Source organism: Myripristis murdjan, chromosome 13, assembly GCF_902150065.1.
Source record: "Myripristis murdjan chromosome 13, fMyrMur1.1, whole genome shotgun sequence".
NCBI classification, from domain to species: domain Eukaryota; kingdom Metazoa; phylum Chordata; class Actinopteri; order Holocentriformes; family Holocentridae; genus Myripristis; species Myripristis murdjan.
The window spans coordinates 15,483,923-15,511,487 of NC_043992.1; the positions used below are offsets into that span (position 1 = coordinate 15,483,923).

The window sequence follows — 27,565 nt, forward strand, 5'->3', positions numbered from 1 at the left end:
TTACAGTTACAATAGGTACTTTATTGGTTCAGCAGTGCTGCCAGCCAGCGCTTGACAGGTTAATATACAGTTCATGTATTTACAGCTTGCTGAGAGACAGTAGAAACTGTTCGTCATCGTCTTGCATTGTGTTTGTTTCTGTACAACATATTTTTGGGCTGGTTTCCTTGTCCTAGCATACAGATGGTCCCCATTGAGAGATGCAATGAGTTAGGCTGCTTCTATGTCTGTGAGTGAAGCCCTGTAAAGTCTCGGTTCATATCCATGAAATGTGTTGTTACGTGTGCAAATCATCAGATGGTGCAGCAGTAGTTGGCGAGGATAAGCAACGTGTTTGTGTGTGTGTCTGTGTGTGTGTGCAAATTTGTGCATACAGATCTGAAATGCACAAACTCTATGTACAATAGATACATTTATGCTATCATTATAAGAAGAAAAAGTGACATCTGATATTCAGTGGTCTCAGTTTTACATCGAGTAAAACTAAAATGATCATAAATGCTGTTAATCTCTGATCTCTGACCAAATTAGTCTGTATGCTTACTTGATTTGCACTGGAGAAGTCTTTGCTGGCATTATGCAAAATAGTGTAATTTTTTTTTCAAATACTCGGTTATTACCATCTTCCTTCTCAATGAAATCTGTCTGTGTATAGTCTTCACTTACAGTACAGCTGTGCACACTTATAGGCATGCATGCACACACACACACACACATTTCAAACCTCATATCATTCACTCCCACAACTACGTACATCTATAGCCACACACAACCTACCACACACACACACACACACACACACACACACACAAACACACACACTCATATATTCACCTCATACATCTATTATGTCTTACATCATGCCTCAACAAAGCAATCCACATCAGAATACAGGATGAATTCCCGCCCAGCTCATCAATTTCTGCATTTTACCATATTTTCAATCTGAAAATCCAAGGTCAAGTTCCATAATATTACATTATATAATATTACAATAGCACATTTCTTTTTTTTCCCCCGTTACTCTGCTCGCTATATCTCCATGCTGCTCTGAATAGGTTGCTTGTACAGGCATGGCTGACTCTAATGACACCCACTTTCTCTTCTTTGTCATGTATGTCAGTAATGGCTCTAGTTATCCACCCATGTTCTCCCATCTGAGAGCATCTTGGCTCACGGTAATTCTGCACTTAATTTATATATCATATTCCTGAAAAGAGTTTTTGAAGCTCTCTTTCAACAGCACCAATAGCTTGTGACACTGCATATCCACTAGTAATTTTAACCATTATCGATCTCTTTCCCCGTGTTTCAAGTTTAAAACCCAGTGCGTCTCCTCTCGCCCCTCACTTGAGGAGGGATATGTCATCAGCAAAGTCCCCGTGGGGGCGGAGGCAGCGAGCGAAGCGCCACTGGCACACCATGAGACACAGCGGCAGCATGAAGAGGGCGCAGATGCCCGCCATGATGTAGGCAATGGTCATGAGCGTAGACTCGTCCGTCTGGGGGATGTTGTAGCCGCAGTCCTCCAGGTCGATGCCGTGGAACGGACCCTCCACCGATGCCGTGCGAAACTCATCGTGCACTGGAGCAGGGAGAAGTTAGACGTTAGCACAGTGGTGGGGTTTTGTTCCAGTATGCACAATATGTCTTTTGAAAAATCCAGCTTACCTGATGTTTAACTGCACTTACCGTGTTTGAGAAATACAACATGTAAGATGATTGTATCATCTTACATGTTGGCAGGAAATTTAGACAAATCTAAAGCTCTTTAAGACCTTTTCAAGACAAGTTATAACAACATGTAAGACTGACTTCTGGAAAAATCACCTTTTTCTAATTCAAATAAGCACCATAAAGGTAAATCCTATATTATTTGGTTGAGTGCAGAGGTCAGTTTTGGGTGAGAATTTGACAGGTTGATAATAAGATTATTTTACAAACTGTACAACACTTTCTTTTAAATTAGACAGAAAGGTGATCCTGTAGTAACCTTTACTTTACCTTAACCATTACTTTTTCACACAAAACTTAAGCCAGGTAAGTATAGGGCTTTTCTTGTATTTCTCTCTACTGGTAAGTATAAAGTGAGCTGACTTCATCTACAACTGGCATCCTAACAGGTAGGTATAAAGGCGGCATGCAGAACTTGAGAAACACAACAAAGCAATCCACCCCCAAGCCTCCAGCCTCTTCTGCTCACCGTGGCACGTGCTAACAGCAAAGCCGATGCGTTTCTTCTCCCGGTCAAAAACCACGTAGAAGCCTTCCATGATGACGGCTCCCATGACTGTCCGGTGCTCGACTGGGACACAGCAAACTTATAGCAGTCCTCCTGGGCCGAGGCCACGTCCTCTACCGGCCGAAGGTATTGCTGCAAAGAGAGAGAAAGAGAGAAAGAGGTAAAAAGAAAGGAGTGAAGTAAGAAACAGAGCATCACAACCAAAACAGAGGACATCTTGTCGGAGTCCGATGTCTGTCTTTACTTTCACAGCATCCCAAACTCAGCAAGTTAATGTTGTTCAAATAATTACATACATAATATTATTTAAAATATAAAATAATCTACAGTGTATCACATGTATCACAGTGAGTCTGAAGGTTCAGATTTTGTTTTAACCAGCAGAGGGCAGTATGTTGCTGGTATTGGGCAGAATGTAACAGGGAGTCTAAAGGTATCAGAGTGCAGTTTAATGCTTTCTAAGACCCTTTTCAGTTAAATTTCAACAACATTTGAGACAGATTTTTTTTTGGCAAATCATCTTTTTCTCTTTCAAATAAGCAGTTAGGGTTAATTATAAAGCAAAGTACTATATATTTGGTCTGAGGCAGAAATAAGTTTGAGGTGTAAATGTGTTAGATGGATAAACGAAAATTAGATAAAATTTTTATTGAACTTAAGCCCCCATAAATTCAAATTTAAGACTAAAGGAAAAATACCGGGTGCTCGCAGTGGTTAGGTAGTAAACTCCAGGTGAACGCAAGGTGCTCTTGTAGTCAAACAGACGATCAGCTAGAGAAGAGGAACACCACAAGCTCAGCCACGCCCTGAGAAAGACCCAATGCGGGTCAAAACCGGACAGCGTACTCCTCATCTCCTTTGCATGATTTTAACTTGGATATGCCCTAACCAATAAAGCCGTTTTAACTTACATTCTTGGCTCGACGTGAGTGTGCCTGATGTAAGCCCATGGGGTTCCTCTTATCCAGCTCAAATTTAAGACTATTTAATGATTTATAAGGCCTTACACTTATAAAATTTGATTTAAGACATTTTAAGACTTTTTAAGGACCTTTTAAGGAGGGCAGTCCATCTTCAACAAACATGTTACTGTGATGATCATAAAAACCATATCTGTACAAGAACTTGAGTCTTATGTGTTACTATAATATACTATAGTATTATAGATAACTTTATCATTTCTGTTTTAGTTTTCATCATCAATAAATAGGACCTTTTAAAAATGATTTTAGAAGCTACAAATAGGGCATCTCTCAACTGTGTCTGCATGCCCCTGTATGTAGGTGTTTCTGCATGTGCGTATGTGTGATTTATTGCTTTGCCTATATGAAAATTCATCAGAAGTAAAAGCACACAAGAAAAAAGGAAAAGCTTCTCCTAAAGCTTCTCATTTTGTCACTGACATCAAGGTCAGCAGCCTTCCACAGACGCACTGCGGTGAACCTTGGCTCTCGCACCATCAAACAGATCTCAGTCATTCCACCGCCTCCAAGCCCTGTTTGACAGCTTTGAATAAAAACCATAATGACTTATCTGAGTTTTATGAAAAGCCTCAGAAATCATATTCATAAGCCTCTCTTTGAAATGTGGTCATTGTGTTTTTTTCATGGTACCTATTCAGGTTTTCATCTTCTGAGGATTATACTGAAGTACTGCACCAGAATAGAGCGACTTACTGTGGCCAGAGTTTCTATAGGAGAGCATAGGGAAAATGGTAATTTGCATTTATTCATGGTTACAGGCAGTCAACGAAAAGATGTACGCTCTCAACATCACAGAAGATGTGCACAGAAAACCATGGGGAACTTAGTCTTGCTTTTAATAGTAAAAGCAAACATTTTTTGATTAGCATGAAATATTCACAGATCAAATTAAAACTTTTGTACAATTCACTCTACAACAGGATGTTGATAAAAAGGAAGTATCAAGTTCCTAGCAGTCATTCAAATTTTTGCAGCATGGGATTCATTTTCCCATCCTGAAACCCCAGCTCATTAAAACCCAGTGGTGCTGCTCTCATTTCTCACAACACTGTAACTAACTAGTTGAGACCAGCAGTTGCTGAACATTTGAGGTCTTTCATAGGGTTACAGGGAGTCTCCAATAAAATGCAGAATATAATTTCACCATTATCTGAATGTACAAAGTTTAGATTGTAATGTTACCTGTTGTCACTATTATCTCCCCTCCACAAAGTAGCAAATATTTTCACCAGTGTGGTCCCTTGGAGGCAAATCTCATGTATCTACTTGGTGGCCATTGACATGGAAAAAAGGTGTAAAACTGTGCAAAACTGAACTGTAAAAAATGAATTGTTCAGTACACAATACACTGTACAAAGTGCGTCTCGCCACATGTTTAACTGATGAATTAATGAATATACTGAAAGTTTATGTTCATTTTAAATTATCTAGTAGAAGATGTTTGCAAGTTATTTTGCAAATAAAACAAATGCAGAGAACACTGAAAATGGTGGTGTTTTTTTCTCCCTAATGAGCAAAAGAAACCGGCTCAAAACCAAAATTGTGAACCAAAAACCGCAACACAAACTGAACCATGGGATTATTGAACCGTTACACCCCTTGTTGTGAACTAACTATTAACCCGGTTTAAGCTGACTGGTTCAGGTGGAGGTGTGTTACCTGAGGGAGGATGGAGATTCTGAAGGACTGGTTGCGGTTCTCACTCATCAGATACAGGGAGATGACAGGGAAGATGTGCCAGGGTGTGGTACCAGCCTGCCAGCACACCAGCTGCTCCCCCAGCCAGAACCCCGAGGGAAACTGCTCCGTCTGCAAGAGACACAAGAGAACGTTGTGACTGTGAGCACAGACAGACTCCAGAGAGTTAAACACTCCACCAATATCTTGAGAAGTCTTCTGCCACGCCATTCAAAGTCTGTGTGCCGAGATGTCTTCACAATAAGGGTAAATCAGTTTGTGACTGTATGGGGCCGATACTGGCCTTTTGTTAAAATCACATATTGGCCTTTTCTTGTTCCATTGTTAATCTGTAATTAATCAACATTACATCCACTGTCTGTGGAGAGCATTTAACCTGGACTGATTCTAAAAAAGATTTTGATCAGATTTCTGTCAAGCTTTCATGAAGTTTTAGTGTCCCATGGTCTAAAAACTGACTGATGGGCTTTCCACACTATTGAGAACACTGATTTGGGGGAAGATTTAAAACTACTGAATACTACTTGACACATCAAGTCACACTTGACATATTATGTAGTAAACTGTCCTGAGTTCACTTTATTTGCACGTCTCAAGATATGTAAATTTTGTGTCTTTGTGTCTTTTGTGTCTAAAGACATCATAGTTGTCAATGTCTGATGCACATGCATTCTCATTGGCTAGACCAGGTGAAAATATACATTTAAAGGTGAAAGTATTGCTTCCTGTAAATATCAACCTAATGGAGTGAAGCTTTTTTGTATCAGACTGGGGGAGCGGAGGTGAGGAAAGAAGACGTAAGAGACAACAGAACAAAGTTCAGGACAGAGTTCAAACAGGGCTTCTGTGGTGGAGGAAGAACTGACTGAAGATGCAGCTTCAATGGCCTTAACAGCAGCCTGGAAGACTTTTCGAGGCAATCGCAGGTTGGTGGTGCCGCTGTCCACGATGCTCTTATCATAGTTGTACTGCCACAGAGAGAACACAAGAGGCTGTTTAGTCTCTGTCAGCTATTTAGTTTTCTGTGTGTGTTTGATTTTTGCATCTATCTCTCCAATAATCCGTAAGATCTCACCTCTTTGCAGTCCATATTGAGGTCCTGTCCATTCACCTCAATGCGAACGATAATAACCTCATAGTACCACTCCCTGCGGATGGGCGTGTACCAAAGTTCTCCTACATAGAGTGATGGGTCCACTCCTCCAATGATCTGAGAGTATGGAGCATAGATGATTTAATACTATTTTCAAACATACCATTTTTATGTGATTTTTGTGTGTCTCACCATGCTGCCACCGACAGTAGCGCTGCCCAGGGAGTAGTTCTGAGTGAAGCCGGCTCCACACAACTGAAGAGAGAAGAGGTTGGGGACTGGAGTCTGGCGAACCAGAGAGTCAAAGAAAGGCTCCAATGTCTCATCAGGCTGGGGAGCGATGACAGGAGAGAGAGAGAGAGAGAGAGTGAGAGAGAGAGAGAATAAGAGAGAGGGACGAGTGGGATCGCTTTACTTCTGAATGGCTGAACCAAGCTGCTGTTTTTAACTTTCAGCTTTGAATTTCCAAATGATGAAACGACAAACCTGCTCCCTCAAGATATCCTGCTCCCACACATTCTGCTTTCCATTAGCCACAGCTACTGTATCACCATCCCAGATCTCAAACCACCTTTCCTCCCTCTCCATGTCATGTTAAAAGCTGGTGCAAAGATGCCCTCAAGTTCCTCTCTCTCCTGCATTTATCTGTCCTATCTGTCCCAAGTGCTGGGCGGCAACACGTTACAGGGGAATCATCAGTTTTCCCAAAAACGAGACATGTAATAAATTTCCCATTTCAATTTATTTAATGATATACTAGTTACAGATCAAAGGAATGAAGCTTTTACTTTTGGTTTCACCTCCTCCAAATGTCAGACTGATGCTGAACGATCCAAAAACTGCATCCCACCTCCATCCCCTGATCTGTTTTCATCGTCGTCATTATCCTCACACACTAGGCTAAGGTATGCTCACTCCCTGCTCACTCATGAGTTCTTCTCGAGTATGGACTATAGATGTCAATAATGTACACGGTATCAGGTTTACAGGGCGCCAAATTTAATATTTCGAGGAGCTATTTAACTGTATCTGAATTAAAGTCCTCTAATAACCATATTTAATACACTCTATCTTTTTTAAGTCATTAAAGCTGCATTAGGCAACACGTGAAAGTTAAAGGAGTGGTAAACTAAAAGAGGTAATTTTTCATTAAAATGTTTTTTATTATCGACATTGGGTGTAGAAATCATCATGATACTGTGAGAGTCTTTAGCGAGAGCCCTATTAGTTCTTTTCTTCTGACTTTGGTTAACAGCTGCTGTGTCCAGTTTATTGACATTACATTACATAACTTCTGATGATGAAGGTTAAAGAATTTAAAGAGTTGTCTCTTGCCTCAAGCCTCAATGGCTGGGCTGCCAATTTACAAAGCTGCTTTGCGCGGCTTCAAATTGATTTTTTAATTAAACTTATTGTAAGAGCCTCTCAGATGTTTTAAGCACTCAGGAATAAATATCCTTGCTCTTACCCTGGCAATCTCGGCGTATGCCAGCCCCAGGATTCCCTCCCAGTTGGATCCATTGATGAAGAAGCGATCTGACTGAGTGATGGCGGCGATGTTGGCGCGCAGCGTGGCATTGGGGCCATGTGGAACAGAGACCAGGTCGGTGCCCAGCTCGCCCTCCCAGCGACCCTGGGTGTAGGGAACATACACACTCCTGCCGAGGTCCCGGTACGAGCTGGAGCTGTGAAGACGGGCACACTGACTTTAGGTGGGTTTACATTCATTACATTCCTGCTCTGTTATCAGTGTTTCCTCGGTTAATTCATTATGAGTTAGTCATTGATCAATAGATGAGGTGACAAAAAAATATTTAGAAGTAGCAGTGACAAAATCTATCCCAGTACATTTGAAACACATAATGTGATTATGTATTTCAAATACATAATGTAATTATGTATTACACTGTATTTCAAATAAATAAGCTAGTGACAAATCATGGTAATCACAACAATAATCTCCATTTCTAGACATGAAAACATGTCAAATAAGACCACAACCTTGAAAATAAAACACTTTAAAATATTATTTGATTTTATTTCTCATAATAAAGTATGCTGCTAAACAATAAGCTATATGCATAGTGGTCATTTGTCGTAACAATAAAAACAATTGAAACGAAAGAAAGAAAGAAAGAAAGAAAGAAAGAAAGAAATATATTGCAGCTCTTATTATAAGCTACATGGACAGTGAAAAATAAAGTTTGGGGGACATAAAAATACATGACTTCAGTTTTAAATCTTGAAAACCTGTGTCTAACCTTCATCAAGACTGGAGGCTGTTTCTCATATTGATTTTAACTTAAGACCACTGGGGCTGGAACACGTAGGCATTAAAACATCTCCTTTCTTATCACGTTTTCACCAAGTGTAGCAGAGTATTTTTAGCACTGGTTGTACTCACAGTGAACGGTGGTAGTATCTGCGCAGGAAGGGATGAGCGGCCGCCCCGACGGCAAAGTTACTGCTTCCCGTATCCACCAGGATGTTCAACTAATGAATGGAGAGGGACAGGAGGCAGAAACAGAGCAGAGACGCACGGAAAGAGCAATTTAATAAACATCTCCTGCGTGCATTTTGCCAAAATCGATGGGTTTGTAGAATTGGTGCTCAGGTTACACGGTGAAATTGATTACATTATGTTCTATCTCTGAAGGGCAAGTTTAATCTGTATCTTTGCTCCCCTGGAGACGGAGATATCTATTCATAAAACTATTTCCCCTGCAGAGCAACAAACGATGACTGGACTGATGTGGGTTTTTGATAGCTGATACTGATTTTTTTTTTTTTTGCCTGAAATTACCTAAAAATTACAATCACTTAAAAATTACAATATTTCATTGCAGGTTTTACAAACTGGTAACACCCTATCATGTCAGCAGTGGCTAATACCCATTACCCAATATCCCATTTTCATTTATAGGGCAGTACTAGCAAATCGGTTTGTTGGCCTAACACAACTAAAAACATCAGCTTGGATTGGTCTTTTGTACGTAAAGATACCCCTCTCTCTGTTTTCTTTACTCGTTCTCATTGTCTATTTTCTTCCCCGATTCTCTCTCTTACAGTAAATTCTTTGTCATTCTCTGTGTCTCTTTCCTTGTAGTGTCCTGTTTTGTTTCCTGTTGCCCCAAATGTCCTTCTCTCCTCTCTCTCTCTGTCTCCATCCTAACTGTCAGCTCCTCTCAGGTTGCCCTCTCTACTCTCTCTCCCTCCCTCTCTCCTTCCCTCTCCCCTTCCCCCTCCCTCCATCACCCTATAACCTCCTCCTCCTCCTATGTCCACGTCTCTATGTGAGTATCGTATTTTGCGCAATCAGTCAAAACAGTGTGTGAATGTGTGAGTGGAGCGATCAGACAGATGGCTATAAAGGCAGCCAGACAGATACAGACAGAGATTATATAATTTAACACAAATTGCTTCAAACGTGCCTAATTTTTGTTTAATTCCACACTACAGATTTTGCATACTGGACATTCATTAATTTTTCTTTACACACCCTTCAGAGGCTGCAATTCACAATTTTTTTTGTTTTCATTCATATATTTCTGCACAGATAGAGAGAGAGAGAGACAGAGAGCCAATGATGAGCATCAGCATCAGCTGTTCAATAATGGATTGACTCTTCAAATATCCAGAGAGGTGCCACAGCCTCAAGGCCTGGGAGCAAAAAACCCACAGTAAATACTCTATTTCTATTTCACTCATTTTTTAACTTGCACACACGTACACAAAGACAGACGCATATCCATGTCCATAACACACATATTAGAATTAGAAGCCTTTATTGTCATTGTGTTCATACACTATATGCCTGCATGTTCCCTATCTACACCCAACAAAACAATAAGAGTATGCACACTCTGTCTTCCTCTCCTAGATAGAAATTCGCTGACTATCCGGGATTGATCTGTCCCGCCTGCTTCCTCCACCTCCGCCCCCGCCCACACAACCACCCACCCACCCACCCACCCACCCACACACACACACACACACACACACACACACACACACACTCACTCACTCACACACAAACCCTACAGGCTGCATCCTGACTTCATCTCTCTCTCTCTCTCTCTCTCTCTCTCTTTCTCTCTGTCTTCCTGTCCTCCCTGGCAGAGTGCCTGTCTTTTCCAGCCATCCACTGCCCTTCCCCCTCAGATATAGAGGAGAAATCATCTAGCGGTTACCATAACCGAATGCAGCCCAACCTGATGCAAGGCTTTTAAAAAATATTTTCTTTATGCCAGATATGATCATTTTATCATTAGAGCAGCAACTGCTTGACATTAGGTCTGGGCAATATACCAATATTATATAAATATTGTGATATGAGATGAGATATTTTGGATTTCATATGGTGATATAGTGTAAATGTGTCATAACCTAGTTTTAAAGGCTTTGTAACAGTTAAGGGATGTAATTTAGTGACTGTTCTAGGTGTTCTGTTATTTGCCCCTACTGTTACATTATGAGAGTGCTGGTGAGTGCAGATCATTACAATAATTATATTATGAATTATGAATTCATGATTATTAATTAATTATGATAGCCATTGACCCCACCACCTGATGAACATTGTTTGAACAGACACATGTGACATGTGCCTGGAAACTTCCATTTTTACTGTAGTAAGAGGATGTGCTTCCCAGAGGACCCTGAGGATCAATGGCCTTAGTGTTACTGTGCTCCAAATAGGACTGGATTTCAACACCTTTAATTTTAGGTGTCTCTTCCTAGCTGAAATGAAACCTCAAATGGGTAGCCCTTTGTTTTTAGCTTGATTTTGCTGGCTGACATTTTGTCACTTTTTTTTTTATGTCAGGCCACCAGACAATAAATCCATGACAATAAATATACACTATCGATGCATGAGTCAAAGCTCACATTGACTCATGTTGGGTAGCATCCATATCGAACTATTAGCTAACCATTCAAATGATGGGAGTGCAACATCAAACTCCTCCGACTGACATACTCACAGATACACACAAGCTTTAAATCAGCAAATGTTGCAGAGGCAGCACTTGGAGACTGTACTGTGAAGTCCATTTGACAGTATATTGCTTGTGTCCAGACCAACAGGAAATGAGAACCCTTGTAGTGTCGAAAACTAATCTGTTGACTAGTAATATCCTGATATGGGCAGTGCAGCACTTGTGGAGATCACATCCTGACACTCACAGTGTAGCCAAGTGAATGGAGATGATCCTGGCTAGAACATGACAGACATAAAATTGAGACTAACAGATCTCATTTTCATCAAGGTTGTATAAGCCGTCCACAACAAACAAGTGGAGGAGACCAGCCTCAACCAATCTAAGGACATCGTGTGGCATCGCGAGAGTGTCTCTTGACAATACTGCTCTCAGCTAGAAGATTGGCAGGTATGGACTCCAACCATCAGACACAAATAAATTAATCCTCTTGTGATCCCTTCTAATTACAGGGCAAAAATGATGGTGTCTCATGCCCTGTGGTGACAAGTCCAAAACATATCTTAGGCATGCCGTGAATGCAAGGCTTAGCCAGATGTCGGCACTCAGAGCAAAGCACACAGAGACTCTTTCAACACTGGAAACTTAAAGAGCTCTGCATGAGCCTGCTGGACTTGAAGTGCTGGATTTTCCACTGGGTCCTGCTCAAGATTTTTGTGTGAACTGGAAACCAGTCCTCCCAGGGCCTGTTCTGGGGTATCAGTATTGCTAAGAGGCCCTCCAGATTCAACTTGGCTAGGAATGGTGGAGTTGGGCACTGTGAAGAAATGGCCTAGAGCACAGGTGTCAAACTCGTGCCATGGAGGGTGATTTCACTGATTAGTCCCGCCTCTCTGTTTGGAGGTAGGGTGATCATTGAAATCACCTGGTGGAGTTTTTGGTTGGAATGAAAACCTGCAGCCTCTTGGCCCTCCATGGCACCAGTTTGACACCCCTGGCCTAGAGAAAGCAGTCTGGCCAGTGACTGTGTCCACGCCTAGGGGTGGGTCATTGCTAGGTCTCAGAGAAAACTGCAGCAGGCAAAGTTTATCTTCTTTGGAGGTGAACAGGTCAACCTCTGCCTTTCAGAATACCAATACAAAATTTCCGATACCGCTTGTGGATGCAGGCACCACTTATAGGCCTCCGACCACATTTGAGAGACATGTACACCCCAAGGCTATGAGCAAGGCATCTGTGCGTACCAATATCACCTTGACATCCTGCTCACCAGCACTCCTTACTCTATTATCTTCCTCCTGTTTCAGTAGGACTGGTCCTCCCTCACAGAGATGGGAATGCAGACCATTTTTGATTTGGGAGGCAGCCAGTGTTTGCATTGCCAGGACCTGTGGAATCCCTGAACCCACCTTGTGCAGTAAGCCCATGTGCACGACATGGGTGGACGCTGCCATCAGACGCACCAGATGCATGACCAAAAGCAGTGTCACTTGTGCCCCTGGACATGTGGGAGACAGGGAGTGGAACAGTGCTTCCTGTCTTGCTGGTGCAAGAGAGGCTTGCATCTGTGCCGAGTCTAGCTGTATGCCCAGATATTCTATCTGCTTGAAGCAGACCAGTGTCCTCTTTCCAGTTCACAGCAAACCCCAGGCTGTGGTGTGCATCAACACCTGCTCCTCCAGATCTCCAATAACTAACCAATTGTCCAGATAATAATAAAAAAAAAACCTCTGAGCTAATGCCAAAAGCTGCGATTTTAACCTTTGACTAGGGTATGCCCAAACAGGATTCTGCTGAATTTGTATTCTCAGCCCAAAAAGGTAAAGCAGATGAAATGTCTGTGGCATGACACCAACTCATCATGGAAATATGTGTCCTTGAGGTCCACCAAGCCAAAACAATCTTGGTTGCTGATTTGCCTCTGCAGTCAGGAGATGGTGAACACTTTGAATGGCCTTGTCACAATGTGGTGAGATCGCAGTTAGCAGATAGTGAAGGTCTAATTGACGAGCACTTTTTAGAAACCAGGAAATAATAGGAGTAATAGCTTTCCTATGTTGCATCCAAATCTGGGAAGTGGCACGGCACCTAGCGTCACACCTCTGTGAACAAGCACTGTGATGCAGGTTTCTTTATCTTCCCCTTATGCACCTTGTTAAGCTGGTTCAGGTGGGGACTGATGTGGTTGCAGTCCTCCTCAGCCTTGGCCAATCTGTCTGCCACTAGTTCTTCCCAAAAAGGGAAGACTGGCAGATGGGACCATGTCAGCGTGCCTCTCACAGCCTTGAGGTTGAGGTTCGGCTGCCCCAGGAAGAGGTGTATGGTGTAGGTCTTTCCAGTGCCAGCACTCTCCCCCCACCTCACCCAATTCCACCAGGTAGATGGACAGTAGTCCCAGGTGACAGGTGATGGCAGACTGCTGGGCCACCCTTTTCATTCAGTTCCCCCACTTTATTAAAGGGGGGCCATAGTGAGGTGCAGCCTGAATCAGCACCAGCATGTCATCCAATGGGGGGCAGAGCCGCACAGACAGGTGCAGAGAATAGCTCATTATTGGACAAGCCAGACCTCCGTAGAAGGCAGGTAATCTTTGGTGGCTGGGGGGGTGCCGGGATTTCAATCTCCAGCCTTTTTCCTGTCTTGATAATAACAGCAGTCCTAGCTGCTACACCAGTCACACCTGGTGGGAAGGGTAAGCATTATCCCAAGATTTTTTAAAGTAATGGGTAGACTTTTGGAACCACTGTGTGCACTTGTTTGTTCTTTCTTGGGATCTGCATAAACTGTGTTAGAAAATAGAGATGCACTGATATGGTATTGTGAGGCCAATACCATTATCCATTATTTTCACAGCCATACTGCTGATACAGATACACTATATTACCAAAAGTATTCGCTCACCCATTCAAATGATCAGAATCAGGTGTCCTAATCACTTGGCCTGGCCACATGTGTATAAAATCAAGCACTCAGGCATGCAGACTGTGAAACAAGACATTTGTGAAAGAATGGGCCGCTCTCAGGAGCTCAGTGAATTCCAGTGTGGAACTGTCATAGGATGCCACCTGTGCAACAAATCCAGTCGTGAAATTTCCTCGCTCCTAAATATTCCACAGTCAACTGTCAGCTCTATTATAACAAAATGGAAGCGTTTGGGAATAACAGCAACTCAGCCACAAAGTGGTAGGCCACGTAAAGTGACGGAGAGGGGTCAGCGGATGCTGAAGCGCATAGTGCAAAGAGGTTGCCGACTTTCTGCACAGTCAATTGCTACAGAGCTACAAACTTCATGTGACCTTCAGATTAGCCCAAGTACAGTGCGCAGAGAGCTTCATGGAATGGGTTTCCATGGCCGAGCAGCTGCAGCCAAGCCACACATCACCAAGTGCAATGCAAAGCGTCGGATGCAATGGTGTAAAGCACGCCGCCACTGGCCTCTAGAGCAGTGGAGACGCGTTCTCTGGAGTGATGAATCACGCTTTTCCATCTGGCAATCTGATGGACGAGTCTGGGTTTGGAGGTTGCCAGGAGAACGGTACATTTCAGACTGCATTGTGCCGACTGTGAAATTTGGTGGAGGAGGAATTATGGTGTGGGGTTGTTTTTCAGGAGCTGGGCTTGGCCCCTTAGTTCCAGTGAAAGGAACTTTGAATGCTTCAGGATACCAAAACATTTTGGACAATTCCATGCTCCCAACCTTGTGGGAACAGTTTGGAGCGGGCCCCTTCCTCTTCCAACATGACTGTGCACCAGTGCACAAAGCAAGGTCCATAAAGACATGGATGACAGAGTCTAGGTGTGGATGAACTTGACTGGCCTGCACAGAGTCCTGACCTGAACCCGATAGAACACCTTTGGGATGAATTAGAGCGGAGACTGAGAGCCAGGCCTTCTCGACCAACATCAGTGTGTGACCTCACCAATGCGCTTTTGGAAGAATGGTCAAAAATTCCTATAAACACTCTCCTCAACCTTGTGGACAGTCTTCCCAGAAGAGTTGAAGCTGTAATAGCTGCAAAAGGTGGACCGACATCATATTGAACTCTATGGGTTAGGAATGGGATGGCACTTCAGTTCATAGTATGAGTAAAGGGAGGTGAGCGAATACTTTTGGTAATATAGTGTATGTTTGTAAGAACTGCAGTACAAATGCAGATGCAAGCTTTTGAGGCAGGCCTATATTGTATTTTTAAACAAAACAGTTGTATTTACTGACATATTTGGGTAAAAAATCAGCCAAAATCACAGTCAGCCAAACACTGGCAGTAAAAATCATACTGGATCGTATGATACCAGTATTAGCTAATAATCAACAGATAATATGCCGATACATTGGTCCATCCCTAGTTGGAAATACTCTAGAAATATTCTAGCTCTGATCTGGAAACTCTAAAATGGCTGAGGTTCAAAATATTGTGTCATAACCAAGTGATGTCTATAGTGATATTCTCTTCACTGTTGCCCTCTGCCACAGGGAGGTCAGAGGTCAGGCATGGTAGCAACAGAGCAACAATCCTACAGCTGACTGGGATTCGCTGTCTTGCTTGAGGGCACTTCAGCACGCGGATGAGAGGCTTTGAACCCAGTCCTATGGTTGAAGGGACAGTCTCTTTCCCCAACTCCCTCTCCCACTTCCTGTCCCTCTTCATCTGCTTCTCAATACCCTCCCTTCCTTTCTTTCTCCCTCTCCCACTCTGTCACTTTCTCTCTCTCCCCACTCACCCTCTCTATCTGCCTCTCTCTTTCTACATCTCTCTCTGACCCCCAACTCCTCTCTCTCTCTTTCTCTCCCTCGCTCTCTCTCTATCCGTCGCCCTCTGTGTGCCAGCCTGTACCCTGCAGCTGCACCCAGCTGGCACTCCTCTCTCTGCAGAATTAATGGTTCCATTATCTCTCTGTATCGTTCAGCCCTCTCTCACTCTCTCCACACACATAAAGACATGCACACACACACGCACAAGCACTTTGCAGGCCATCTGTCATTGCAGAGGACATCAACAGTGTTGGACAACAGACTCAGTTATTTTAAGGGAGTTTTGCTTCACTCATTCGGCCAAATAAAGGGATAAATCCAAGGCCAAGTGACACTATATTTTTGGACATATACAACAGGTGTGGTACCCCTAATGATCAACGACTATTATACATGGTAGTGAGTTCAGAGCAAACTTGCTGTGTGTTCGTGGTTAAGTCCTGTATGGCATCCCTACATATATTACGACTTATTATACGACTTAGGCCTACTATAGTGCATCAACTATATGATGATGAGGTTACAGTGACCTTGTTGTGCTTGACATTTCCTCATCCATAGTTACCACTATAATACTCCTCCATGAAGTTATGGATGTGCCTGTTAAACTCATCAGTGACTTTATCTTGATCTCTGTTTAGATGATACTTAATGATGAACTGATCGTGACCTTATTAGACGGTACGGCAATGTTTCAGCACTACTGTAACACTTCTATGATATTCCTATTGTTTTGCTGTGATACTCATATGACATCCATGCTCTATTTCTTTTAAAGGGGGCTATGTTAAACACAGGGTCGGTTGACAGTAGTTGGCCTAGAGAGAGTGAAGTGTGCGTGTGCGTGTGTGTGTGTGTGTGTGTGTGTGTGTGTGTGTGAGAGAGAGAGAGAGAGAGAGAGAGAGAGAGAGAGAGAGAGAGAGAGAGAGAGAGAGAGAGAGAGGAGGGGTGTATTGGCATCATGATTAGCGGCCTGGGAGAGCCTCCTGACCGGTCAGACACACAGATAGAAAATACTGAGAAGTAATAAATAAATAAATAATCTGTAATCCCAGAGAGGTTTTGTTTTATTGTTATTTTTTGTGTTTGTGGAACTGACTGATTTCACTCTGCTGAAGCACATCCGTATTGTTAAAATGCAGCCTATAAACTTACTACTGCTTGCGTGTGTTTGGTGTTTATTCCTGTGAACACCCATGAGCCCTGACCCTAACACAAGCAGGGAGACACTGGCAGGTCGACAGAAAGACAGACAGACAGACAGACAGACAGACAGACAGACAGACAGACAGACACACACACACACACACACACACACACACACACACACACACACACACACCAGAGAGAGAGAGAGAGAGAGAGAGAGCTTTACCTTTTGCGGGGGAGAGCCCACGGCCATCTCCACGTAGTAGCCCTGACCCGACTTCCCACGCAGGTTGTCAATCATTTCCACGAAGCTGATGCCGCTCGCCGCCGCTCCTCTCCGCTTGCGCGCGAACCTCCCGGAGGCGACGCGCTCGCGGGGCCCGGCGGCGGCAGCGGCAGGTGACAGAGGCGGTGGCGGCTCGGCGCGAGCGCCCTGACGCAGTGGCACGCGGATGGAGAGAGGCAGGCCCGAGGCGTCCGGTGCGATTTGACCGTTGCTGAGCAGACACAAAGTCGTCCATATAAATAGACCCGTCGCCCAGTGAGGGAGTGACGACACAGCCTCCATGATGAAACACAATAAAGTTGTATTTTTTCTCTCTCGCTCTCTCTCTTAGCTTTCACCGCACAAGGCTCCGCTCAGTGTGACATCCCGGCCGCAGCAGCACTGGAGACGACATCAGGTGGTGATGATGTGAAAATGACGGTTGCAACCATGATGGCAGTTGAACCACGGATATCTATTTAGCCTTTTAGTTAAACCGCGTCCAAAACATGTACAACCTGAGAGGAAACCGAGTTTAAAATATCTTCAATCGCGAAGACATAAAAAACACACACACCCTTAGAATAAAACCTGGCAACCCTCGGTGTTAACGCTAATTCTAGTCGAGAATAAGTCGGGGAAATTAAAAGGTGTCCGCCGTTTGTCCCTCCGAGGTCCGCGTATCAACAAACCCGAGGCCTCTGTCGCTTTCTCTGCGCATCCTGCTCTCAAACGACCTAAACCATCGTCGGTGGGCAGGCTGGCAGGCCACCATAATCCTTCCCCTTTACCGAGCCGCTCATTCTGCTCTCCGCCTTCCTGTCTTTCACCTCCTCCTCCTCCTCCTCCTCCATGCACCCCGCTGCATCCTTGAGCTGCGAGCGGCGGAGCATCACCACCGTCAAGTTACGATAAAAACAAGCACTTCCGGTTGCCATCTTCAAAAATAAAACTCCCATTGAAACACCGTGCTGATGGTTAAACCCGGTCTTTTATCTACTGAATACAGTTTTAGGACTGACATGCATTATAAGAGGCAAATTAATTGCATAGGCTGGGTTGAAAGAAAGAAGAAAGGCTTTTAGAGATTTTTTTTGCTGATAATGATGGTCATAGTTTGTCCACCGTTTTTGTTTATCACTAAATCACTGTGCAAAATGAAATATAAAAGCATACAGCCTTGTTATCATACCAAAAGAAAAAAGGAAGAAAAAAGGAAGAAAAGAAAAAAGGTCAGCATCTGCATATTAGTTGTTGTCAGCTCACTCTGCATCAACTTGCCTTACACTAACTCCTAACCCAGATTCAGGCTCCGCACCCAGCTGCTCCCTTACCTCATTTTAAAGAGCCAGCCCACCTTCAAGAGTTTTGTTGGTGTGGATTTCTGAGGGCAATTTCAGGATTTAATCTAAATAATACTGGTGTGTTTATCACACACAGACACACACCATCAAAGACACATGGATGTAAAAGGCCTCTATTTGGTAGGTATCTGGATATTAAAAAAAAAAAAAAAAAAAAAAAAAAAAACTATTGGTAGAGAGTTTTTCATTCACTTAACATGGTATGAGATGGGCAGATGTAGGATTTAGGATTTTATTAGGATTAGCTGGTGCAGAACATCAGCAGACCTGCAGCTACTCTTCCTAGGGTCCAAACAAAACACAAAAGCATTACAACAGAAAAGACGACCACATGAAATTAAAATCAGAAAATTAGGACTAATATTCTGTTTCACAAACGTAGTTTTATCCACATGCATTTATATATATTAATATGTACAAAATAAACTTGATAAATAAATGAATGAAACAACGTACAGCTAGTCTAGTCCAGTATTAGTAGTAAAGGGCACAAGCAGAAGTGGGTGTGGTTGTGTGTCAGCCAACATGTCAGCATGTACACGCAGAGTCAGAGGACATCAGACAAGGCCCCCCTTTGGAGACACTGCAAAAAACAAGGGAGAAGGTGAGTGTGGACCATTGTTTCCTAGGCCAGGACAAACCTTGTGTCAAAAATTTGTGGTTCCCAATGCCTCCCAATGCTCTCTGCTGAGAAGTTATGTGACTCTTTGTGGTGTGCCATGCCCAGAACCACACTCCCTTTTGGCCAAGTCATGCAAAAAGTTAGGTCCTGTCTTCGTTTGTCCATGGCCAACCTTCTTATCAAATTTGGCGAAAATCTGTGCATCCTTTTGGACGTTATGTGTGAATGATGAATGACCAAACCAACTTCATAGGGAGGGGGACAGTCAGCCCTCTGAAGATCCTATTTGGTTTCACTCCAGGTATCAGTGTTTCTTTTTCAGCTGAAATTAGACTCGGAACACTTTCACTACACAGAGAGTATGTTCAAATGATTTTTTGCAGCTGTCAACACCCTAGTATTTATTACTTTTTCCAAAATGAGTGTCAATCTGACACTTGTATTTCAAATATAACAATACGTAAATCCCTAGCATCTGTCAAAGATAGTCCACAGCTCCCAACAGGTTCACGACTTGCAGAGTTAATTTTATTGGCAGGAAATGATGACAAATTTCAATGATAGTCTTCTTCAGAGCAGTACATACAACTAGACTGACAGGTTTGTCAATATAACACTGTGAATCACTGTAGACAGACAAAGACATTATCAAAATATTAAAGCATTGATATTCCACCAAATATTACTCAATTCCCTCTACATAACTTTACAGTCTCAGTCTAAGGAATGAGGACCATTCTTGTTAAACAAATTCCAGTCTCTACAGCAGGAGGGCTTCATGGATTATGCTGTCATGGTGTCTGCATAGTAAATACTTGTGTCAAATTATATTTGAATTGATTTACAATATAAGCAAAGAGACAATTCGTCAGTCAACATTTAAAAATCAAATCAATCAAACTCCGAAACCCTGGTATCAAAACAGTAAATCCATCGGCCGAATGAGAGGCGCTCTTCCCAAAATAACACATTTTGTTTGCAAAAGGCTCTTACCATGACAAAACATTTCAAACATGTAGCAAAAGCACATCCAGCCACTCACTCACTTCATACTCAACACCAAAATGCAACATACCCTTTTCAATCTGAGCAGGTTCAACCTTACTTGTTCCTGTGTGTATTGCAGTCATTTTTTTTTTTTTTTTTTTTTTTTTTTTGGACAATTTACATCGTTACATATTGTAAAGCAAGTAGCAAAATCCAATATTTCCCTCAAACAACTCAACTTCTGCCCAAATGAGTAGATTCCTTCAATCAGCTCTACTGTACTGTAACACAGCTGACAGCACAATACAAAATACAGCTGTCAGTTTGAACAAGGTTCTCCTGTGAGCTACACATTCAAATGTGAACTTACAGTGCATCCAAACTCAGAAAGACTTTGAAGTGAAATTTTACTGTATGGCAAAAACTGAAATACTGTAATTCACATACAGTATTACACAGAACAACTCAAAGGAGTTGGAAAAAAAATACAGAATACAATTTATAGGCCCCTTTTTTGTAGGTGCATACTGATTGATTGGTGAATGGCGATTTGTGGAAAGGGTAGTCATGCAGGTGCAGTAGTGATTTCACAGTGATGGAGGTCAATTCTATCAGCTGTGAGCAGATGTTTTGCTTTTGACTACCATAGTGAAGTCAATGGAGTCAGGGCCATGTAAATGACATGTGAGAAGTGTTGTGCAAAAGAGCATGAAAAATGTGTGAATCCAATGAAAAGGTATGAACACATTTGCAAAAAAAAAACTTCTGCTGTGGTTTGGAGGTGAAGATGACGACAAAGTGGATTCCAGTGTCTTCAAACTGGAAAAAGCGATTGAAAAAAACTGTAATTTGTGGTATGTGGTATGACGTTGGTTTGATCAAATTTTACATAACAACTCCTCATTGAGCCCTTCAAGTACTAGAGTGTCCAATTTTCTAATCCAGTAACCCCCCTCTAAAACATTTTTTTTTTTTTGGCAAAGTTAACACCCCTTATAGGTGCCTTAACCTGGGAAATGGAAAAACACCTTACAGTTAGTAGCATTCTCATATTGTATGCAATGTCCAGACCTACAGTTGCCCTCTGGTGGTTTTGAAAGCTATGTGCATCTTTCTGGAACAGGACTGCAGGAATGAACCAAAATACCTTACCATATTTTCACAGTAAGCGTCCTCTAAAGGAAGGGTCAGTTTTTTTGCTCATGTCTATTTTTCTTTTAATTTTTTCTAATGTCATTTGACAAGTAGTTAAAGTCAGTGGAAAGTATTTTGGTCCTGTATTTTCTTTTTCCCAAGTGTTCTCACTCAGAGAAGTTTGTCTATCTGTTGAGTAAACCTTGCTCTGTCATGGACCCTCATTCTGAATTTGCTGGGTAGTTTGGCAGCTTTTTTCTTGTATTGTATAGGGTTACTAGCAGCACCAGTGGGTTACTTTAAATACATAACTCCCTGTCTCACTCAGTCTGCTTCTCTTGGAGCATCTTCCTGAAACTGCCCAGCAGGCATACAACATTGCAGAGTACCCCACTCTGCATTCTGGGTAATGTAGTTTCCTTTGATTGCTTTTCGGCTCATAGGGAACTCTATTCACTTTCATCTAATTTGCATTGTTGGCAACACTAAAGCCCTTATCCAGAGCAGCTTAGAATAAGTGCAAATAACAGTTTGCCTCCTCTAAACATACTAAGTTACAATTTACAAATGTAATTAGGAAAAGCCAATGGAAAAAGACTATAAGGTGGTGGAATATTGTTTTTATTATCTCAAGTAACCAAAGATATATTCATCTGTTGTATGACTATATGGTACAAATCTCAGTAATATTTCCATATTCTTACAGGGACCTGTGGTGTCAGTAATACTTTATGGTGGTTTTACAGTGGCATTATTGTCGTCATCTTGATTTTCAGCTGCCATGAGGAGCAGTGGCTCTACTCCAAGCTCCTCACGGATGTCTGAGCCCCTTACCCTGTCCCTAAGGTAACTCATTTCTGCCACTTGTATCCACGATGTAATTCTTTTGGTCACTACCCAGAGCTTGTGACCAAAGGTGAGGGATGGGACAAAGACTGACCGGTAAATCAAGAGCTTTGCCTTCTGGCTCAGCTACTTCTACACCAGCTTCTACACAGCTCTCACTGCTCTCTACTGTTACACAAGAACCAAATGGCCTGGAGCAGCAAACCTGGTGCCTCATATGCCTGCAGCACCCCCCACAGGATCCACTGGGGGACATGGTTGCAAGCCTCCAAGTCCACAAAGCAAACTCCCATGATCCCCCCAGTATTCATGCAAGGGTGAGGAGCTGGTCCACTGTTCCACGGCCAGGATGGAATCTGCATTGTCCTTTGTCCTTTGTCCTTTTTAAAATTATAGGATTGCTATTTTTTTGTAAGGGAGTTCTTAAACTTTATGTACAGTCATAATGACACACATGAAACATATTAAACCACATAACATGAACATATAGCAAGCATGCAGCAGTGTAATTTGAATAATTGTGACACAGCACAGTCGGGTCACCTTTCTTTCCTTTTCTTTGCCTTATCCTAGATTTATTCTCTCTGGAGTTGAACCTGGACAGTCCCAGAAGGAGGGAAGAGGTTGGAAAGAAGAAGATGGTAGTGTACTTTCCACATCTTTTCTCTCCATGGTACATCCCAAGGTGCCTTTACAGTGGGGGTGCAGGCCACACTGCTCTATCATCAGGGGGGGTGGATCCTCCTGTTCTGTAGATGAAGGAGAACATGGGTTGAAAGGTACTGATCAGATTCAAATCAAAGTTGTTGAATCCTGTTTCTTAGAGATTTAAATCACTGGCCAACTTCACTAATCAGAATAATAACTATCTGGTTTTGGTTGGGAAACAAGTACTAAATTGTACTGAGTAGAAAATAAGAATGAGAAGTATGAAAATGCCATCTTTACAGGAGGCAGTGGTCACTGAAGAAGTCCGAAAGCTCTCTCTCTCTCTCTCTCTCTCTCTCTCTCTCTCTCTCTCTCTCTCTCTAACATATACATATATATATATATATATATATATATATATATATATATATATATATATATATATATATATATATATATGCAAAAGAGTGAAGAGTTGCTTGGACCTATATATATATATATATATATATATATATATATATATATATATATAGGTCCAAGCAACTCTTCACTCTTTTGCAAATTATAGAGGGCGCATGGAAGTTTGCTCTTCCAGTCCACATGCGTTTTATGAATTTGGAAAAGGTTAAAAGGAAAAATACTGGAGGGGGGGATCTTGGGGGCTTATTCATGAGTGAGGGTAGGAGGGACTGTGAGTTTTTTTTTTTTTTTTTTTTTTTTTTTTTTTTACTGTATATAGTCATTATTGTATATATTTGTGCATTTATTCTATTTAATTTTATTTTATGTTTCCATTGCTGCTGTAACGTAAGAATTTCCCAGTTTGGGATCAATAAAGTACATCTATCTATCTATCTATCTATCTATCTATCTAGATAGGTCAGCAGGCAGGTGCCGTGACTGCAGTAATGCAGGAACTTCATTGGACTGTACAAAGGAGCTGAGTTGAGAGGCGAAGCAGCTACAAGTTCTGGGTAGTGACCAAAAGGTCAGTGATCCCAGAGGACTTCAGAGTAACATCTCAGCTCTTCCACATTGAAAAAAAGTCATCATCCTTTGGAGCTGTACCAGGCATATCTGACTGAAAGGACTCCTCAGATAGACCCAGGACATGTTGGACAGATTGTTGGAAGTTGCTGATGAAGGAGAGCACTGGGCTGCAGAGCTGCCCTTGTTGCCACTGCAGCTAAAAGCAATAAGCAGCTTGCAAATGGACCGGTGGCTGCACACATGCAAGAACTATGGACATGAGTGAATATGGCTGCCATGCCAGTAAAGTTAATTACTGATTTATTGAAGTTACTTGCTATCATGGGCCCTTTACTGACACTAACCTGAGTTCAAACATTGAACTTAAGGTAACAGTGTGTCATTTATAATGCATGAGTGACACACACTATGGAGTCCATGAACCCATAATATACCATTAGACAGAGAAAGACAAAACTTACGAGCTAAAGTCTTTGATCCCCAGCTCTGCTCTCTGGTTGTGGCGTTGTAGGACTCAGCTCTGCCCTCTGGTGGACACCACACTGCAAGGGGCCTGGAATTGTTGGCCCTTCATGCATGCACACATGCACGCACGCACGCACACACACACACATACACACACACACGCACGCACACACACACACACACACACACACACACACACACACACACACACACACACACACACACACAAAAGTTACAGTGCAGTACAGTTACAGACATTCAGCCTTTCAGACCAAAGAGCTTCCCTTTCAGTTTTACCATACATGGCCAACATCCTTTCAAGTGTGACCCTCCATACATGAAACCATTTCGACGGAGTATTTCAACCTAGTTTACAAAGGTCAAAGTTTTGCTGTCAGACAGACTGCTGCCTTATCACTGTTTACCAGCTGATAAGAGCGATAGAGATAAACTGGGGTCTAGTCATGAATTCAGTTGGCCTATTCCAGGAAATGCCCAGCTCTATTGTATCGCTCAAGCTGTAATGACTTCTGACTGTATTTTGTTGCTGTGCCCAAACCTGTCTGCGTGAATGATTGATAGTGAAAGCATTTTGTCTCTCACCAGTCTTGGGGGTCTGTGGTTCTGAAGCCTTTGGCAAATGGGTTACTGGCAATCTTCAGCTGGGTGATCTGGGAGAGAGCGAGGGAGACAGGGAAGTGAGGGGTAAAACAAAATGTACAAATAAAGGCTTTGATTTAAATCCTATATATCCATTTGCTAATGCACATTTGAAAACTATAGATATTTAAGTGGTAAAAACATGCATATAACAATATAAGAAGGGAGGCATACAGGCTATACCAGTGACACAGTCCATCTCAAGTCAAGAAAATTATGTAAAACAGCAACATGTTTCCTTCACAGCAGTTTGTAAAACACCTTTAAAAATATTCAAAGAAGGAAGTACGTCCAAGGTAATGGTATTTTGCAGCTTGTTCCATGCCCAAGGTGCATAAAAGGAGAAAGCAGTTATTACCAAACTCTGAGAGCTCCCTGAGGACTTTTAAAAAATCCATTTAATAGATCTTGTACCATAATTGAGTGTATGAAAGGATAAAAGACTTGAGATACAGGAAGTCAGAGGTCAGGGTTTGGAGCTGGTCACGATTCAGTATCTTGCTCAAGGACAGGCAGCCACAGCAGGATGCAGGTTAGTATCTCTAGACTCCTGTGGCAATTCTCAAATTAATAAGGAACCCAATTTACAATGGCTTTGCCTTGGTAGATACATCATTCATTAGCACAGTCGAGCATCTGCTTGTATGGGTAATGTCAAAAACTACCAGGGAATTATGTCTGATGCATTGCAACACTGGGTTTCCTACCCGGTGGTTCTGGTAGGCAGTGACGGCAATGAAGCGGGTCTCATGGAAGGAGAAGGAGCAGAAGTTCCTGTGGGCATGCAAATGGCTATTGGGAGCTGGATCCACATAGACCACATGGAAACGTGGCTGGTAGAGGTGCATGGAGTTCAGTATCATCTGGTGGAGATGGATAAGGAGACACACACAATACTGTATGTAAGTCACACCATACCACACACCGCTATGTAACTCTGCCAGGGAACAAGCATGATTTCTGTGATTATTGCTAAAATCAAAGCCGCAATCACTTCAGAGTTACATTTATCAAGAGATTGACTGACATGTCCATTGTCATCTAGCAGGTTGTTGGTGAGTTTGAGAGCATCGAAGGACACCGTCTGCTTCATCCACTGGGCTCCACGGGCTGGCGAGTCGGGATGAAAGTGCATCCTTCCTGGGGCTGAGACGTCTGCTCGGCCTGCCACTAACCAGGATGAGCTGTGGAAGGCATATCTGACACACACACATACACACAGAGATATGATTATATCACATATGTTTGAAACAAGACCTTGTAGCTGGGAGGGACTTTGCAGAGTGGCATAATCCCGGTCTATGTTGTGAGGAAAAGATGGGCCTTGGGCTTGACTTAAGTGACACATCTTGAAATAGTAGAACAGATCAGAAATCGGCTGAAAGTGCATTTAAGCTGGTAAAAAATACTATCTATCACATACTATGCGCCACACATTTTGCTCAATATGTCCAACCTGTATCTCTTGTCATCCACAGGGATAAAGTCCATGAGCAGAACATATTCAGCAGCAGGGTCCATCCCAGAGATTCGTACCTGGAATGTCGGAAACATCCTCCTGCAGTGGATAAACAGAAGAGCACACTGTGGTTACAGAGAGAGGAAGAGGAAAGAAGAAGAGAAAACCAGCACATGAGAATGTAATGGATAAGTAATTTGTCAGTGATGTGTAACTGAATGTGTGTACCTCCCAGCTTTGGTAACAATCATCTCGGTGCCCAGCTGATCAAACTGCTGCCACAGCGCACACATCTCCAGCTGAACTCTGACCCCGCTCACCTGGGGGGCTTTGGAGCACGTCGGTGACACCCCCTCTGCACAGCAGGGCAGGGCAAGGGCACAGCTCTGGGACAGCTGAGGACCTGAAGAGAGGAGAGGAGAAGAGAGGAGAGGAGAGGAAATGGTATAGTAATAAATATGGAGCAGCTTCCTGTCCTTGTCTCCTTACCCTCACCTGCAATAGTCTAAGACCACAGACCGAATGAAAATTGAAAGAATGACAATAAGCAATCTCAAGACTTTAAAACTAAAGAAAAATTTACATTTACTTTTAAGCATTTTAGCTGCCACTTTTATCCAAAGCATCTTACAATGAGTGCAACAAAGTAATCCACAACTAACTTAAAATGAGGTTGGGCCTCGTTGTCTTTCCATTATTTCTGTTGCTGTGGGCTCACCATATAAGAGAAAATTGGGAAAGAAATTCAACAACAGTGAATCGGAGAGACAAGTAACTTTTTCAGCAACATTGGAGCGATACACTTTTGGCCATGAAACAAATAGCAACAAGATACTTACTGTCCATGCCTGTGTAGGTCCGTGTCTCCTGCCCTGCTGATGGTCCACAAAATGAATAAAATAAATTAAGTTTGTTTTGTTTCCTCTTCTGCTTTGTGTGTTCACTCAAGTCTGGAGTTCAACTTCTGCCCACAACTAACAACTCCTGCCATCACATAAAGATTGACAAGTAAACACCCATGCAACATAGAATTCAAGGCAAAAATCTTCTGATAGTGTTGTCCCAACTCAGTTCCAGCATCCCGGGTAGGTGTGCACAGTGCTGTGAGTAGTTCAGGACGGGTAGTGGCTATGTCTGTCCAGGAACAAGCAGGTTTTATACACCACAACTCTCACTGGGGACCATGGTTGCTGCCTCATCCATTACAATACTCATAGAGCCATTGACATGCACTAATCACAGCTGTACACGCATGCATGCACGTGTACGC

At 42.6% G+C, this 27,565-nt stretch overlaps 2 protein-coding genes across 2 annotated transcripts; both read right to left on the minus strand.

Moving 5' to 3' along the window:
* Positions 1-26,421, minus strand: bace1 (beta-secretase 1). The gene is given in 11 exon segments (XM_030067674.1): positions 1-1,585; positions 2,204-2,293; positions 2,296-2,374; positions 4,885-5,034; positions 5,790-5,891; positions 5,999-6,133; positions 6,209-6,346; positions 7,485-7,701; positions 8,421-8,509; positions 17,082-17,989; positions 26,410-26,421. Coding segments are annotated over 10 exon segments (1,581 nt in total). The 5' UTR covers positions 17,424-17,989; positions 26,410-26,421; the 3' UTR covers positions 1-1,346.
* LOC115370514 (T-box transcription factor TBX1) lies at positions 24,776-27,141 on the minus strand. The gene is made up of 6 exons (XM_030067540.1): positions 27,135-27,141; positions 26,524-26,779; positions 26,293-26,394; positions 25,864-26,035; positions 25,544-25,699; positions 24,776-24,847 (listed from the first exon to the last, which is right to left on the minus strand). The coding sequence occupies exons 1-6, from the start codon at positions 27,139-27,141 to the stop codon at positions 24,776-24,778; spliced, it is 765 nt and encodes a 254-aa protein (XP_029923400.1).
* Between the last annotated feature and the right edge of the window lie 424 nt (positions 27,142-27,565).